Source organism: Bos indicus, chromosome 1, assembly GCF_029378745.1.
Source record: "Bos indicus isolate NIAB-ARS_2022 breed Sahiwal x Tharparkar chromosome 1, NIAB-ARS_B.indTharparkar_mat_pri_1.0, whole genome shotgun sequence".
Lineage (NCBI taxonomy): Eukaryota > Metazoa > Chordata > Mammalia > Artiodactyla > Bovidae > Bos > Bos indicus.
The window spans coordinates 53902190-53918661 of NC_091760.1; the positions used below are offsets into that span (position 1 = coordinate 53902190).

General features: G+C 41.7%; 1 protein-coding gene across 1 annotated transcript in view; it reads right to left on the reverse strand.

Annotated features, from left to right (window-relative positions):
- MYH15 (myosin heavy chain 15) overlaps nt 1-16472 on the reverse strand; it is a 112129-nt gene that overhangs the window by 24808 nt on the left and 70849 nt on the right. The window contains exons 20-23 of the mRNA XM_070800492.1: nt 10789-10985; nt 6974-7323; nt 4739-4863; nt 1610-1725 (exon numbers count right to left, since the gene is read on the reverse strand). Of these exons, the coding sequence (XP_070656593.1) occupies nt 1610-1725; nt 4739-4863; nt 6974-7323; nt 10789-10985 (788 nt within the window). The remainder of the gene's footprint in view (nt 1-1609; nt 1726-4738; nt 4864-6973; nt 7324-10788; nt 10986-16472) is intronic.

The following is a 16472-nucleotide window of genomic DNA, read 5'->3' on the forward strand; positions in this document are numbered from 1 at the left end:
TCCACTGGCATGGGGCACTCAGACAGAAAGGGTCTACAAAGTACTTGTGATATTTTGTTAAGATATACTCATCTTTCCTTTCCGGATGTAGCTATTACAGTTATTATGAATCATTAACTAAAACTCATGAACAGCTCACTCCTCCCTCCAGCCCGCCCTTCTTTTTTCAGCCCCTTGACAGCTCCCGCCTCAGCTTCAATTCTTTCTTCTCCCAGCCCTAGCTGTTTGGATCTCCAGCTTCCTTTGCACTTAAATTATTATAATTGGTGAACAGCTCTCTCTACGACATCAGAGGTACCTGACAAGACGCAGACTCTCTGAGGACTCATTTTTTCTTAGCTGGGTTTATTAATAGGCACAGGTTTGACGTTACCTGAAACGAGTTTTTTTTTTTTTTTTTTTTAATGGTACAAGGAGACATTCGTTTTTGTTCCTCGTGGAAGGAAGTAGGGCAAATATCAAGGTCCAATGTTTTTGCCCTTTATAAAAAAAAAAAAGTCTTTTAGGCACAGCCTCTTAAGTAGACCAGATTTCATCCCCACCGTCAGTCCTATAGAGGAAAGTGCCGGTGAGTGAGAGCAAAGATAACTCAAAGCACACAGAGGACCAAATTTGGCTTGACACCCTCATTAAAAAGATGACCCCCATGGGAGTTTTGTCTGAAGGTGGGCTACGGGGAAGAGGCCAGTTTAACTGAACATGGTAACCTTTTCTCTTAATGGTTTAACAAACATGTTGAAAGCAAATTGCCAGTTGAACCTCAGACTCAAAAATGCTTTTCCTTGCTGACATATGGCACTGACTTAAGGGAACAGATCAGATGGATAATACAATCATAGCTAATTCCATGTGTTTATAATGGTGTCTTTGATCTACAGAGCATGAAGTGCTTTGCCAACATTGGCTTACTGATCTTCCTTGCCACCTTCTGTGACACGGATGGGGCTGCTTTCATCCCCTCACTTCACTGAGAAGCTAAGAAGTGAGATGTCTAAAATCATCAGCTTGTTATGATGAAGCTAAGAAAAGATCCTGCAACCCAGGATTCCTATTTAATTCAGTTTCCTGACTATTAAGACTCAGCTGCTTCAACAGGGATTCAATAAGCAGCTTAGCTCTTAGCTTTAGCCCCTCTCCAAACAAATGGCTACAGGTACAGGCAGGGGGGAGGTGGAAACTTCACTCTGATCTGACATTAATTTTAATGTCCAGCATCACTTTTTTTTGGGTTCTTTTCCTTCACTGTTCGGCACCATCAGTCAGTGTCTTGAATACTCAAGAAAGAAGCTTGTTGTAGGGAGACCCAGGCAGTATATACAGTCCTTATCCACATACTTTGGCTTTTTTTGGTGTGTTATCTTGAGTTTTGTACGCAAGTAAAAGCTGCTTGAATAAGAAAATCATAAACATTAATAGTAATCATGTTAGAGGTATCCTTTTATACTAACAGTGCTGTGCTGACTAGGAAGAGTCTAGTGTTGGGTCAGACCAGCGGTCTCTGTGCTGATATTCCAACAAAGGTTATAAAAGTAGCCAAACACAATGAATCCTTGTTCAGTTAAGGATCCTGAAACATGTAACTGTTGTTCATCAAAATAATTGTACATACCTAAAATTTTCTATTTCTTCATCTTTCTCTGAAAGCTTCCTTTCAAGTTCCGCTTTAGTGTCTGAGAGTTCAAGCTGCAAACGAAGAACCTTGCTTTCATTACGCTCCAGAGCTCCCTGAAATACACAAATAAAAAGCATTAAATTAAGCCCACTTTTGGACAAAAGTATTTTTTTCTCTAAATATATGTCACTAATGGAGCTCTCTTTGGAATTGCTAGGAATAGTCAAAGTTCAAATCAGATTCCTGAAGACTGAAACAGGATGAGAGACAAGTGATTACCTTTCTTTGTCATGTTAGTTATAGCTCTGACATCCGGAGGGCTTTCAGCTGTAGTTCAAGAACTAGAATCTCAAGCATTTTTTTTTAAGTAGAAATGTTCAATCTTGTCTATGATTACATTTCAATTTTTAAATTTATTACTCTAGACTTTTTTTTAGTGGTTCCATCTTTAGGATGAATCAATAAAAGTATGAAAGCTAAAACATGGAAGGTGATAACTCCTACTGGAAACTTCAATTTTGAACATCACAGAGGGATAGAGAAAAAGTTGAAAGCATTTGGGGAGCAAGGAACAGGAGAGCGCTCAAATAAAGGAAACTGGGGTATACCTGACACATAATGCTTGGTGTGAGCCATTATTATCGTAACTATTACTATTACTTCAAATGGATTGCTCTGACAGGCAGGGAAGGCTCCTGCTCCTTTGAATGTTAAATATAGGCAAGGCAATTACTTCCAGAAATGTTATAAAGGTGTTTCAAGTTGAAAAGGGTAGGTCTGATTAAATTTGAAAGTCTGTTCCACAGATAAAATTTCATATAGAAGAAGAAACAAACAGAACACTTGGAGATGACAGAGGAGGATGTTTATAAAGGGGACAAGAGGTGACAACGATCTATCGGTCAGTTGGCTACTGGCAGACAGTCCTGAGGGCAGAAGCCACTTTTATAGCCTCTTCTCAGGAGTGCTTAGCACATAATACCAAAAGTGGAAAGTAAAACCAAGTAGCAGTTTCAAAATAAAAATAAGAAAGATGTTGGGAATTTAATATGGCTTAAAGCCTTGCTGCTGTTCTCACAATACTAACTTCAATATAAAAGAAAATTTAAAAAATGCTTGGATAGCAATTTCCTCTGAGGGAATGGTGCCTTTCCTTCCAGGGGAAACTGTCACCTCTAACCCTTTTGAATGCCCTGAGAAAGTGAATCTTTGAAGGTGACCTGCAATAGTTTGAGCTTTGTGACTTCAAAAATAGTCTGATAATGTTTTTCATTAAGGCTCACCCAGAAAAATAAATAACCCAGTATTACAAATACATGTCCAAGTTGATGAAGTATTCATGGATGCAGGTGAAGACAAAACTTGAGAAAATGTGAATAGAATATAACGCCATCTAGTGCTACTAATGGAGAAGGCAATGGCACCCCACGCCAGTACTCTTGCCTGAAAATCCCATGGACAGAGGAGCCTGGTAGGCTGCTGCTGTCCATGAGGTCGTGAAGAGTCGGACACGACTGAGCGACTTCACTTTCACTTTTCACTTTCATGCATTGGAGAAGGAAATGGCAACCCACTCCAGTGTTCTTGCCTGGAGAATCCCAGGGATGGGGGAGCCTGGTGGGCTGCCGTCTATGGGGTCGCACAGAGTCGGACACGACTGAAGTGACTTAGCAGCAGCAGCAGCAGTGCTACTAAATGGTAGGAACGCTATGGCCTTAACCATCTCCCTTCATTGTGCCAGTCAATTTAATGAAAAAGACTTCTACATGTTATGTAGGACTAACATTAACCTTGCCCAATCATAGCTCTCATTGGCTTCTCATGTTGCTTGAAATTTCTACTGTAAAAGTTACTTTTGGAGGTTAAGGTAGTGGCTTTAGAAAGTTCCTAGCCAAGGTGACTGGAGAACCAAAGGAAACAAGTGAATGAAACAAAGTTCAACCACTTTAGGGGACACCACAATGCCAACTGAAAGGATTCTATATAAAATATAGATCTCAGAAAACAATTTGCATGAAAAGGCAAGTGCTCTGTCAAGAGCCATCCAGTTGACACATCTGCCTGGCAGATTTCTTACAGAAATGTGATGGTGGGATAAACTGACATTGCTTGACATAGAGCAATCCTTTGGGGTTTCATTTTTTCATTACAGCACCTTTCAAAAGGCCTGTGCCTGAAACTGAATGCTATGCCTTTTTAAAACTGATTGTCTCTGTTAGAAGGTAAGTGGATGAGACGTGCATTTTGAATGCTACCTGGTGCTTGGTCAAAGGGTGGGTCAAGAAAATGCAATTCAACTGTGAGAACAGAAGCTTTGTAGGCCTTGTTAACTACTTAATGACCATGACAGGATAACTTCCTTCTGAATTCAGCCTCTTTGGCAAAAATATTTTCTCGGGGGTCCTTTCAATCACTAGCTAGCACATGCCTAGGGATAAAGCCAGATATTCTTCCTGAACATTTAATCCATAACACTGAAAACACTCCTATCAAACAACCTTCACAAAGATGAGTTTTCAGCAACAAATGAGAACATTGCTTTGAATTCATTTTTAAAACCAAAGTTTTTGGGGGAAAAAAAAGGTTTTGACTGATTTCATTTAAAGAGAGGGTCAGGTATGAGGATATTTAGCTATGAAACATCCAACAAATATTTATTGAACTTCTCCTATACACCAGGCAATGTTCTAGTCCAGTGCCTCCCAGGAATCTTGTTTAAATGCAGATTCTGATTCAACAGAGCTGGGGAGAGGGCTGAGAGTCTGAATTTCTAACAAGCTCCCCAGCGATGCCCAGGCAACTGGTCTCCAGGCCACATTTAGAGCAGCAAGGGTCTAGGTAATGGGGAAAAGTCAGGAAACAAGATACACACGGTTCCTGTTTTCCTTACAGTCAAGAGTCTGCATCACAATTGTTTATCCTGTTCAATGAGCCTCAATCTCATTTGCACAATGAGAACAACAGTCTGCTAGGGATATTACACAAAATAGTGCATACAAAGCACTTGGCATAGTTCCAAGCATGCAGTTAAGCCTTAAGTGTCTTTGTGGTGGTGGTGTTATTAGAATGCAGATCTTCTGCACTGTCACAATGATAAAAGTCTTCTTTGCTCCCCAGAGGTAATACCTCAGCCTCTTCCAATGCCATCTGAACTTCATTCTTTTCTTGTTCAATCTGTTTCTTGACCTTTTCCATTTTACTTAAGTTCTTCTTTCCTTCTCTCACCTGATTTGTCAGATTAGAAATCTCCTCTGGGGAGGAAAGAAAGACAAAATTAGTGAAAGGAACCAGTCTCAGACCCATGCTATCAGGCATAACAGACTGTTCTGGAAGGCCACCTGGGACCCTGGTCATGCCATTCTTGGTAACTTGATGACAAGGCCACTGCTGGCACTATGGGATCTTTGTTTGAATTTGAAAAAATGAATACCTTTTCAATATATTCTTTTAGAATCTGCCAGAAAGCTGTCTACAACTACTGGTGAGAACGGTGCTTCTTAGAATATTTGCATCAAACAACCTGTGCAACTGTACATGCCAATCCACTTGTCAGAGCCACACCAGATACTGCCTGGTGGGGCCCTAGGACACAGACCTGGAGTCATTATTTCAGTGGAAGAGCTTAGCTATGAACACCAATAATGGTGGCTGTTGTGACAGCAGTTGCAACACCAGGATGGGAACTTACAGCGTGTCATTGTCTGCCAGGAGCCAACGCATGAACCCTCTCATGAACACAAGCCTTTGACAGAGCAAGGCATCCAGAAGTGATAAAATCTCCACCACCGGACCCTGTTACTGTCAGTTCTGCCTTTTCATTGAGGAAGCCTCTGGAACCTTAGAGGAGCAGAGCAGGGCCAAGTGCTCTGGGAATTACCCACAGTCCAGAGGCAGTGGAAGGTGTTCAAGAGCCTGTCTGCTTCTCTGGCTCGGAGGATACCTAGCCTAAGACAGGATGGGACAAGAAGTTTTAAGTTACAAAAACAAACCCATTAGATGATAATTCTCATGTGAATAACAGATTCTTGTCTGATATAGCCTGTCCAGAAGACAGGCTCCTAAGAGAAAACTCAAGGCAGTGATTCTCTACTCTGACCACACCTTAGAATTACTTGGAGAGCTTCTGAAACACACTTCTGCCCAAGCTCCACCCCAGACCAAGTGAGGTCTCCATTTGTATTTCTGGGAACTTACTAGAAATACAAATTCTCAGACCCCTTCCTAGACTTACCAGATCAGAAACTCTGAGGGAGGGGTTAAACCCCAACTGGGTTTTAACAAGCCCTCTAGGTGCTTCTGACACCATCAAAGTTTTCTAACTGTTCCAGCACCCCTCACGGGCCCAGTGAACTGATCACAGACGGTATAGATCAACAGAGAAAGCAGGTTTTATTTATGTCTCCAAGAGTAATGACCTTATTCCCAGGGCACCTCAGGATTGTAACACATGTCACTGCTGGTGCTGCTATAAATTGGCAGCCCTCTTTGAAGGGCTGCTGGGCAGTATTTTAAAATTTAAAAATTCATTCCTTTAACCCAGCAATTTCATTTCTAGGACTTTATCCTACTGAAATATTTGTACATGTCCACAAATATATGTACAGGGATGTACAATATAGGATTATTTATAATTGTGGAAAATTGTATCTAAAATGAATAAGGTCTATTGAAATGTGTCAGTTATCCTTATTATAAACACTGTTGCTAATAACAATCACGTGGTAGGCTACAGGTACAGGCCTGGTGGCAAAGCCCATAGTTAAGTACGTATGTGGTAGAATCAAGCTGTCTGGGCTCAAATCTCAGATCAGCCACTTAGCAAATGTGAATTTGGCCAAGTTCTTAAACTTAAATGACTCAATCTAGTCTGCATTTTACAGATAGAGAAACTAACTCATAAGATTGTTCTGAGACTTAAATAATGAATATTTGTATAAAGAACAGTGCCTGGCACACAGGCTAGGCTTTTGAAGTATTTGTTAAATGAGAAAATATATTAATAAATTTTTAAAAGGTACAGAATAATCTGCAATTTAAGTTAAAAAAAAATACTTGCCTGCATATGTGCATGGAAAATCTTGGTAAGGCTAGAGATATAAAGAAATTCTTAATACGCTTACTTTACTGCGGGGAACTGGGGCTGAAGGCAGCAATGTAGTCTTATTTTTAGAACTCATTTAATGAAAATAGTATCTGTCGTTAAAAAAAAAAAAAAAAAAAAATCCAAAGGAAGTATTACAAATGGCAAAGTTAAGACCCAAGCAGGACTGTGAAGAGGCTGAGCCCTCTATGCTGGAGGCGGCGGCCGAGTCCCCGGCGAGAGCACTTCCGGTGCCCGGCTGGCTTCTCAACACAATGTACCTTTCAGGTGCTTATTCTCCCTCCGCAGGGCCTCCTGGCTCATGGTGCCCTCCTCGTAGCTGTGCCTGAGCTCCAGGAGCTGGATGCTGAGGGCGCGGGCCTCCTTTTTTGCGGCATCCAGCATCGCCTGGGACTCCTCGTGCTTCCGCCTCCAGTCGTCCAGGCTCTTGTCAAAATGCTGCTGCTTCTGGTTGAGTGCGGCAGCCGCAGACCGCGCCTGCCCGAGATCAGACAGGGTGTCCCCGAGCTCAAGCTGCAGTCGGAGCCTGGCCCTCTCCAGGGAGGCGTTTCTGGCATTGGCCACCCCCATGGCTTCCGCAGCCTCCTGCAACCGAAGTGCCAGCTTCTTCCTGAGAAGAGGAGGCCCAAAGGGGAATGAAGCCACAACTCTCATCCAATGTGTCCTTATTAAACACAGCGCTGCGGTGCAAACAGGGGAGCCCCCAAGGGTGGTTTCACAGTATGAAGGGAAGTACCTTGTGTCTGAAAAAGACCTCCTTGTGCTGTAGAACCCAGATATCTGCTGACCACCACCCTCTGGCTCCTGTGTCCACAGGTCCTTTATGTTCCCCCACCCTTTGGCAACCTGGACTTAAAACTCAGAATCTCTGAATCCCTGTAAGTATCTGCTTTCCCTGAACCTTAAATAAGCAATGCAGACATTATCCAGAACAAGAAAAGGGAATAAGAGGAAGATGGTACTGAACACCCAGCAGTAAGCAACTGTTAAAAAGTTTTGGGCATATCTAGTCTCTAAAGCGGAGAAGGCAATGGCACACCACTCCAGTACTTTTGCCTAGAAAATCCCATGGACAGAGGAGCCTGGTAGGCTGCAGTCCATGGGGTCGCTAAGAGTCTGACACGACTGAGCGACTTCACTTTCACTTTTCACATTCATGCATTGAAGAGGGAAATGGCAACCCACTCCAGTGTTCTTGCCTGGAGAATCCCAGGGACGGGAAGCCTGGTGGGCTGCCGTCTATGGGGTCACACAGAGTCGGACACGACTGAAGTGACTTAGCAGCAGCAGCAGCAGCAGTCTCTAAAGAGTTCCTTGGCTACCTTGCTTGCAAAGAGCCTTCTTCAGCTCTCTCCTGCTCACTGTCTCCCCCTCTCATCATCTGACTTTTAAACATGCCCAGATTCTCTCTTCTCTGAATTTCTTCTCCAACTGGGCTCCTCTTCCCCACCGTGTATACCCACATCCATCCCAGCGGTATGCTCACTTATCAGGTCCTGCTGCTGTTAGGGATACTTTAGCCTCTGTCTGTCCTCCCTTCAGCATACTCTGAGATGGAGCAGCTTATTAAAATGCTTCCCTTCCACCACACTTACAATGCAGTGCTCTTATGCTCCCTAATGGATGCAATGTGTTCTCTTGTTCATGTCTCCTGCAGGGACACTGGTAGTTCCATTCTACTCATTCATCACACCCACACCTCTTACATGAAAGGTACTGTATGTACCAAAGCTTTTTCCAATCTACTGTTATTAAACAGAAAATGGTCCTCAGGAATTAATATGTGCCACATAACTAACCCAACAGAGCAATGTGCTCATAAAGCCCCCTTTAGGAATCCTGTCAAAACCAACCTGTGCTCAGTGTCCAGGAAGGACCTGGGCTCCAACAACTACTCTTTGCTCACTGGCTTTCTAGCCATAGTCACTTCATGTCTTTGCTTCATTCTTCTTAACTGTTAAGAGAAGACTCTGATGTACTGCATGGTGACTATTGTTGATAATATTGTATTATATATGTGAGTGTTGCTATGAGAATAGAGCTTTAATTTTCTCACCATAACAACAATAACAAAATGGTAATTCTGTGGGGTAAAGGAGGTATTAACCAACCATACTGTGGTAAAGATTTCACAACATGTGCATATTTCAAATTATTATATTGTACACCTTAACTGTACACCATACACAATGGTGTATGTCAATCATATTTCTATAAAGCTGGATAAAAAATAGGAGATTCTGATGTTCTATCCCACTTAAAACAAGAATCTTGTAAAATAATTGCACATATGTTAACTAGTTTAGAAATGCTTAACTGGAACCAGAAAACAGGAATTTTACTTTGGTTGACCAACTGCTGAGGGACTGAGGGGTTGTGCCAGGACACAGGGCTATCAGGGCTCAAATCTGGCAAATCCAGGGCAAACTGGACAACTGATCACCTTCATTTGGCTGATAATGTTTTTCTACATTTACTGCCAACTGCCATTTTGCTCTTTAACTTGCCAACCATAAGCACCTACATGGTTGCCTAGAATATGCAAGAAGATGTGGGAGAAGAAGAAATCAAATCCCTTTCCTCGGGGAAACTCAGAGCTCAGAGGCACTAAATGGGCTCATGGGGGAGCTTGATTCCACTAAACTAACCCAAGCCTGGAAATCTAAGCAGACAGATCTTCAACTTTCCAATTTAAAACAAAAAAATACAATCCTAGATTTTTTTGTAATTCCACCTCCCTGAGGGGATTTAGAGGCAAAGCATCATAGAGATAATGCTTTATTTATTTGTTGTTTAAGTTTAAAGCACAAAAAAAAAAAAAAAAAAGTCTTCAGATATAATCACATTTGCCATTTCTCTCTAGTTGTCATCGACTATAAGACCATGATTTGTTAGTTCAAACAAATCTATGTGGTCATAAGTAACCCACATACTTTCTCTCTTTTCTGTCTCTTAGAAATCTTCAAACAGAATGACTGGTAGACACTTTCACCGGAATTCTTCAATTAGGGAAAAAAAATCTTAACTTTAGAAGCAAATGCCATATTTTGGATATGAGGAGCCATTTCAGTTCAAGGCCCCACTTTTCTGTGGTCCTGAGTTTTTAACGCATTCACCATGGGTATTTTTAGTATCTGTCATCACAAAGCCCTTTTTAAGTTATTGTGGCTACAGAGACAGATCTCTTGGTATCCCCCCTTTAGGGACAGAATACAGCAGCTGTTCAGCACATGTACAGCAATGTCTTTCAAAGATTTAGGTGAAGAACTGAAAAATAATATATTTGGTTGATACTAAAGAGAAACGTATTGATCTTCCCTGGATTTTTGCTAAGCTACCAAGCCAGGGACATACTATTTTGAGTCAACCTTTAAGGCTGGTTTGACACTGTCTCTCAAAGACACACAGTTCTTTGACCTCTGAGCAAAAAGCTTTAGAACTACATCCTGGGACTAAGTCTTAATTCATGTAGGCCCCAAACTTCTGTAGTTCCCGGAAGAACTTCTAAAGCCTTTGTGTAGTGTTGTCTATGTCCTAACCTTAGAGGTGGCCCAAAGGCGATTTCTTTTCAAAGGAACTTTTGTCCCATAGACAGGATGACAGATCCTAACACATTTCCAGCTGCCCCTGTCCATCTTCACAGACAACTTTGTAGTCTACAAGTTGTAGATCAGAGACATTTTTGGATAACTTTAATGTATGGAGATGTATACAGACGTGGACTCCATTATTCTGGTGTTCCAAATGAAACCCAGGATTTTACATGTTAGCCTGTTTTCAGACCATAGCTCAGTCACATCTGTGAAGACTTCTCTTCTATCTCTAGAAAGAACCTCCTTTCCCCCCAGGACTTCTCTCTAATGTTTGTCGCTCTGTATTATAATATTAATTTTTGAACCTCTCTAGAGTATGTGCTTCTTGCCAGTGGTGGCTGTTTCAGCTTTGGTCTTGGGCTTATTCACACAGTTGGTGAGGACTTGCTAAGTGCACATGTGAAGCCTTGAAGACAAAGCCACTATTCTCAGAGTCCTCTGCATAACTAACTCCAGGGTCAGGGTAGCCCTGCCCCACTCACTTGGCATCCTCCAAGTCCTCAGCACGCTGGATGGTGTCATCCTCGTACTTGGTCCTCCACTTCACCATTTCAGCATTGCCTTTGAGCAGGGCCTGCAGCAGCTCAGCCTTGGCTGCTTGCTCTTCCTCGTACTGCTCTCGTAGAAGGTCACAATCACGCTTGGCCGACTTCACGGCCTGGGCCAGGGCACTCTGTGACTGCAGGGGACACACACAGGTATAAAAAGGCACCACCACCATTAATGATGAAAGCTTCAGAGGTGACATCATCTTTTTTAGATAAGGTTAATAACCACCTGCCACAGATGCAAGCTGAACCTGAACCTAGCTAGTTAATACTAGGGAGAGAATTTGGGACAAGAGAAAGGAGAGGGTATCTAATTGCTGCCATTAAAACAAGGAAGAGAGTTCTATTTAGGGAAATGCCAGCCTGACAATGTGGGCTTCAATAATAGACAGGCCTGGAGTTCTAGAAATAGTGCAGCATGCAAAGGTAGCAAAACACTCACTATCACTTAGGTAGTAAGATTTATATTTAGCAATATACAAGACACTGGTCTCGTTTGGGCTAGAAAGGACCACTGAGTTTAGTCTAGCCTTTTCATTCCATTGATAAAGAAAACAAAATCTTTTATTTTACATGCAAATCTCTAAAATCTTTATTACTTTAAAACAGTGCTATCCAATAGAAGTTTCCGTAGTGATAAAAATATTCTCTCTATATATATTGTCCAATACGGTAACCACTAGTCATGTGGCTGTTAAACATTCAAAATGTGCCCAACTGAATTTCAATTTTATTTAATTCTAATTAATATCAATTTAAATTCAGGTAGCCACCTGTAGCACAGTAGTGGCTTCTGTATTTATTGGACTGTAGAGCTAATAATTATTTGTCACTTAAGGCATGGTTTGATTAACCTAGCAACATCATTCCCAAGAGATAACCTAGTCTAGTGGGAAGAAGCAGGGTCTCTGCCAGTCCTCATGGGTCCTTAATACAAATTAGGAAGAAACCTCTTCCCAGATGCAGCTCTGAAAGCACAAGGCTTGGTTAATGGCAGCCTCAGGCAGACACTGAAGGGCTTTGAATGAGGAGGAATAATATTTAGTTCCTTGGTGGCTCAGACAGTAAGAATCTGCCTGTGATGTGGGAGAGCCAGGTTCAATCCCTGGGTCAGGAAGAGTCCCTGGAGAAGGGAATGGCAACCCACCATAGTGTTTTTGTCTGGGAAATCCCATGGACAAAGAAGCCTGGCAGGCTATAGTCCTTGAGGTCATAAACAGTCAGACATGACTAAGCAACTAACACTGGGAAGGACAGAGGGATTAGAATCTGGGAAACTTGGCTTCAAATTGTGGTCCTTCCTCTCATTTAATATATATTTAGTGAACACATGTTCTAAGCAACAGTGTTAACCAAAGTAAATAAAATGGAGACAAAGCCTTTGTCCAAAGAACCTAAATGGAGGAGGATATATGAAAACAAGTATGTACAAAAATTAATAAATAAGATTGCTGAGAGCACTGAGATCATAAAACAGACTGACAAGAGGACACATGTTTGGCTTTTTCTCATCATGCCCCAAAGGCCTCCAAGAAGGGCTTTCAAACAGTGGGAATAGTCCTAATGATGGCAGCTTATTTAAGAGGCAGTGAGGCAGCCACGGTGATTCAGTTCAGTTCAGTTCAGTCACTCAGTCGTATCCGACTCTTTGCGACCCCATGAATCACAGCACGCCAGGCCTCCCTGTCCATCACCAATTCCCGGAGTTCACCCAGACTCACATCCATCGAGTCAGTGATGCCATCCAGCCATCTCATCCTCTGGCGTCCCCTTCTCCTCTTGCCCCCAATCCCTCCCAGCATCAGAGTCTTTTCCAATGAGTCAACTCTTCGCATGAGGTGCCCAAAGTACTGGAGTTTCAGCTTTAGCATCATTCCTTCCAAAGAAATCCCAGGGCTGATCTCCTTCAGAATGGACTGGTTGGATCTCCTTGCAGTCCAAGGGACTCTCAAGAGTCTTCTCCAACACCACAGTTCAAAGGCATCAATTCTTTGGTGCTCAGCCTTCTTCACAGTCCAACTCTCACATCCATACATGACCACAGGAAAAACCATAGCCTTGACTAGATGGACCTTTGTTGGCAAAGTAATGTCTCTGCTTTTGAATATGCTATCTAGCTTGGTCATAACTTTCCTTCCAAGGAGTAAGCGTCTTTTAACTTCATGGCTGCAGTCACCATCTGCAGTGATTTTGGAGCCCCAAAAATAAAGTCTGACACTGTTTCCACTGTTTACCCATCTATTTCCCATGAAGTGATGGGACCGGATGCCATGATCTTCATTTTCTGAATGTTGAGCTTTAAGACAACTTTTTCACTCTCCTCTTTCACTTTCATCAAGAGGCTTTTTAGTTCCTCTTCACTTTCTACCATAAGGGTGGTGTCATCTGCATATCTGAGGTTATTGATATTTCTCCCAGCAATCTTGATTCCAGCGTGTGTTTCTTCCAGTCCAGTGTTTCTCATGATGTACTCTGCATATAAGTTAAATAAGCAGGGTGACAATATACAGCCTTGACGTACTCCTTTTCCTATTTGGAACCAGTCTGTGGTTCCATGTCCAGTTCTAACTGTTGCTTCCTGACCTGCATACAAATTTCTCAAGAGGCAGATTAGGTAGTCTGGTATTTCCATCTCTTTCAGAATTTTCCACAGTTTATTGTGATCCACACAGTCAAAGGCTTTGGCATAGTCAATAAAGCAGAAATAGATGCTTTTCTGGAACTCTCTTGCTTTTTCCATGATCCAGCGGATGTTGGCAATTTGATCTCTGGTTCCTCTGCCTTTTCTAAAACCAGCTTGAACATCAGGAAGTTCACGGTTCACATATTGCTGAAGCCTGGCTTGGAGAATTTTGAGCATTACTTTACTAGCGTGTGAGATGAGTGCAATTGTGCAGTAGTTTGAGCATTCTTTGGCATTGCCTTTCTTTGGGATTGGAATGAAAACTGACCTTTTCCAGTCCTGTGGCCACTGCTGAGTTTTCCAAATTTGCGGGCGTATTGAGTGCAGCACTTTCACAGCATCATCTTTCAGGATTTGAAATAGCTCAACTGGAATTCCATCTCCTCCACTAGCTTTGTTCGTAGTGATGCTTTCTAAGGCGCACTTGACTTCACATTCCAGGATGTCGGGCTCTAGATGAGTGATCACACCATCGTGATTATCTGGATCGTGAAGATCTTTTTTGTACAGTTCTTCTGTGTATTCTTACCACCTCTTCTTAATATCTTCTGCTTCTGTTAGGTCCATACCATTTCTGTCCTTTATCGAGCCCATGTTTGCATGAAATGTTCCCTTGGTATCTCTAATTTTCTTGAAGAGATCTCTAGTCTTTCCCATTCTGTTGTTTTCCTCTATTTCTTTGCATTGATTGCTGAAGAAGGCTTTCTTATCTCTTCTTGCTATTCTTTGGAACTCTGCATTCAGATGCCTATATCTTTCCTTTTCTCCTTTGCTTTACACTTCTCTTCTTTCAAAGCTATTTGTAAGGCCTCCCCAGACAGCCATTTTGCCTTTTTGCATTTCTTTTCCACAGGGATGGTCTTGATCCCTGTCTCCTGTACAATGTCACGAACCTCCGTCCATAGTTCGTCAGGCACTCTGTCTATCAGATCTAGTCCCTTAAATCTATTTCTCACTTCCACTGTATAATCATAAGGGATTTGATTTAGGTCATACCTGAATGATCTAGTGGTTTTCCCCACTTTCTTCAATTTCAGTCTGAATTTGGCAATAAGGAGTTCATGATCTGAGCCACAGTCAGCTCCCAGTCTTGTTTTTGCTGACTGCATAGAGCTTCTCCATCTTTGGCTGCAAAGAATATAATCAATCTGATTTCGGTGTTGACCATCTGGTGATGTCCATGTGTAGAGTCTTCTCTTGTGTTGTTGGAAGAGGGTGTTTGTTATGATCAGTGCATTTTCTTGGCAAAACTCTATTAGTCTTTGCCCTGCTTCATTCCGTATTCCAAGGCCAAATTTGCCTGTTATTCCAGGTGTTTCTTGACTTCCTACTTTTGCATTCTAGTCCCCTATAATGAAAAGGACATCTTTTTTGGGTGTTAGTTCTAAAAGGTCTTATAGGTCTTCATAGAACTGTTCAACTTCAGCTTCTTCAGCGTTACTGGTTGGGGCATAGACTTGGATTACCATGATATTGAATGGTTTGCCTTGTAAATGAACAGAGATCATTCTGTGGTTTTTGAGATTGCATCCAAGTACTGCATTTTGGACTCTTTTGTTGACCATGATGGCTACTCCATTTCTTCTGAGGGATTCCTGCCCGCAGTAGTAGATATAATGATAATCTGAGTTAAATTCACCCATTCCAGTCCATTTTAGTTCGCTGATTCCTAGAATGTCAACATTCACTCTTGCCATCTCCTGTTTGACCACTTCCAATTTGCCTTGATTCATGGCCCTGACATGCCAGGTTCCTATGCAATATTGCTCTTTACAGCATCAGATCTTGCTTCTGTCACGAGTCACATCCACAGCTGGGTATTGTTTCTGCTTTGGCTCCATCCCTTCATTCTTTCTGGAGTTATTTCTCCACTGATCTCCAGGAGAAGTGAGTAAATGCAAGACGCAGCTATAGAAGGTAGGGTCACAGAAGGAGGCTTGGCCTGAGAAAGCGGCCTGATATGCCAGTTGGAAGCCTGGCATACCAGAGAAGTCAGCCAGAGAGATCTACTAAACTATAAATCTAGTCATTTCAGAACCTGCTAAACTTCCTACAGTCTACTGCTAGCTACATGATCTTGGATGAGTTATTTGTCTTCTCAGAGCCTTGGTTACTTCATGTAAAAAAAAGAAAATAATTCTACCAGTTTCATATGACTTAACATCTGAAGGTTTAGATGACATCAAAGAAGCATCCAGCATGATGTCTGAAGCATGAATCATGGTAGTAATTTTTAAATGTACGTGTAATATAGAAAATGAGGAGAATGTGGCGGATAAAAGAAAACATTTAAAAAGAGAAGTCTGCAGAGTCAATGGCTTTTACCCTTGGAGTAGATGCCTTTTCAGTGAGATTATATACAAGTGAAGTCCTTTGGGGTCTTAGAAGATGCCTTGAATATGAAATAAGAATAGACTTGAATACCAGGGCTCAAAGAATCCATCTCTCACTTTAGTCACTATGCTTTAACATTAAAGAATCACATCTACCGAGATCACCTACTAGCAACATTATATATTCTCTTGAAAAGAAATAACTAATATCTATAATTCACTTGACAATTTAAAAGTAATATTGAATGAATCCAGTCCCATTCATTTTATCCTGATCTTTTAATTAATTCCACTTCTTTGTGCAATTCAGAATCAAAAATCCATAAAGAACTTTGCTGATGCTCTGTTCAAGTAATAATGCAAAATGGAAACACAGTTTCCTTGCTCTAAATCTGACAAACTAGAAAAGCAATTTAAATTACTGAGGATGATCCTTCAGTGATCAGAGTCCTTCTCAGCATATCCAAGATCCAACAGGTCTTTTTTTCCTTAACTGCGAGAGCACTTACCCCTCTTCCTTTATATAAGAAGATATTCAAGCCAACCTAGCAAGCACTATTTAAAAAAAAAAAAAAACATGCCGTGAAATGCCTGGTGAGAAA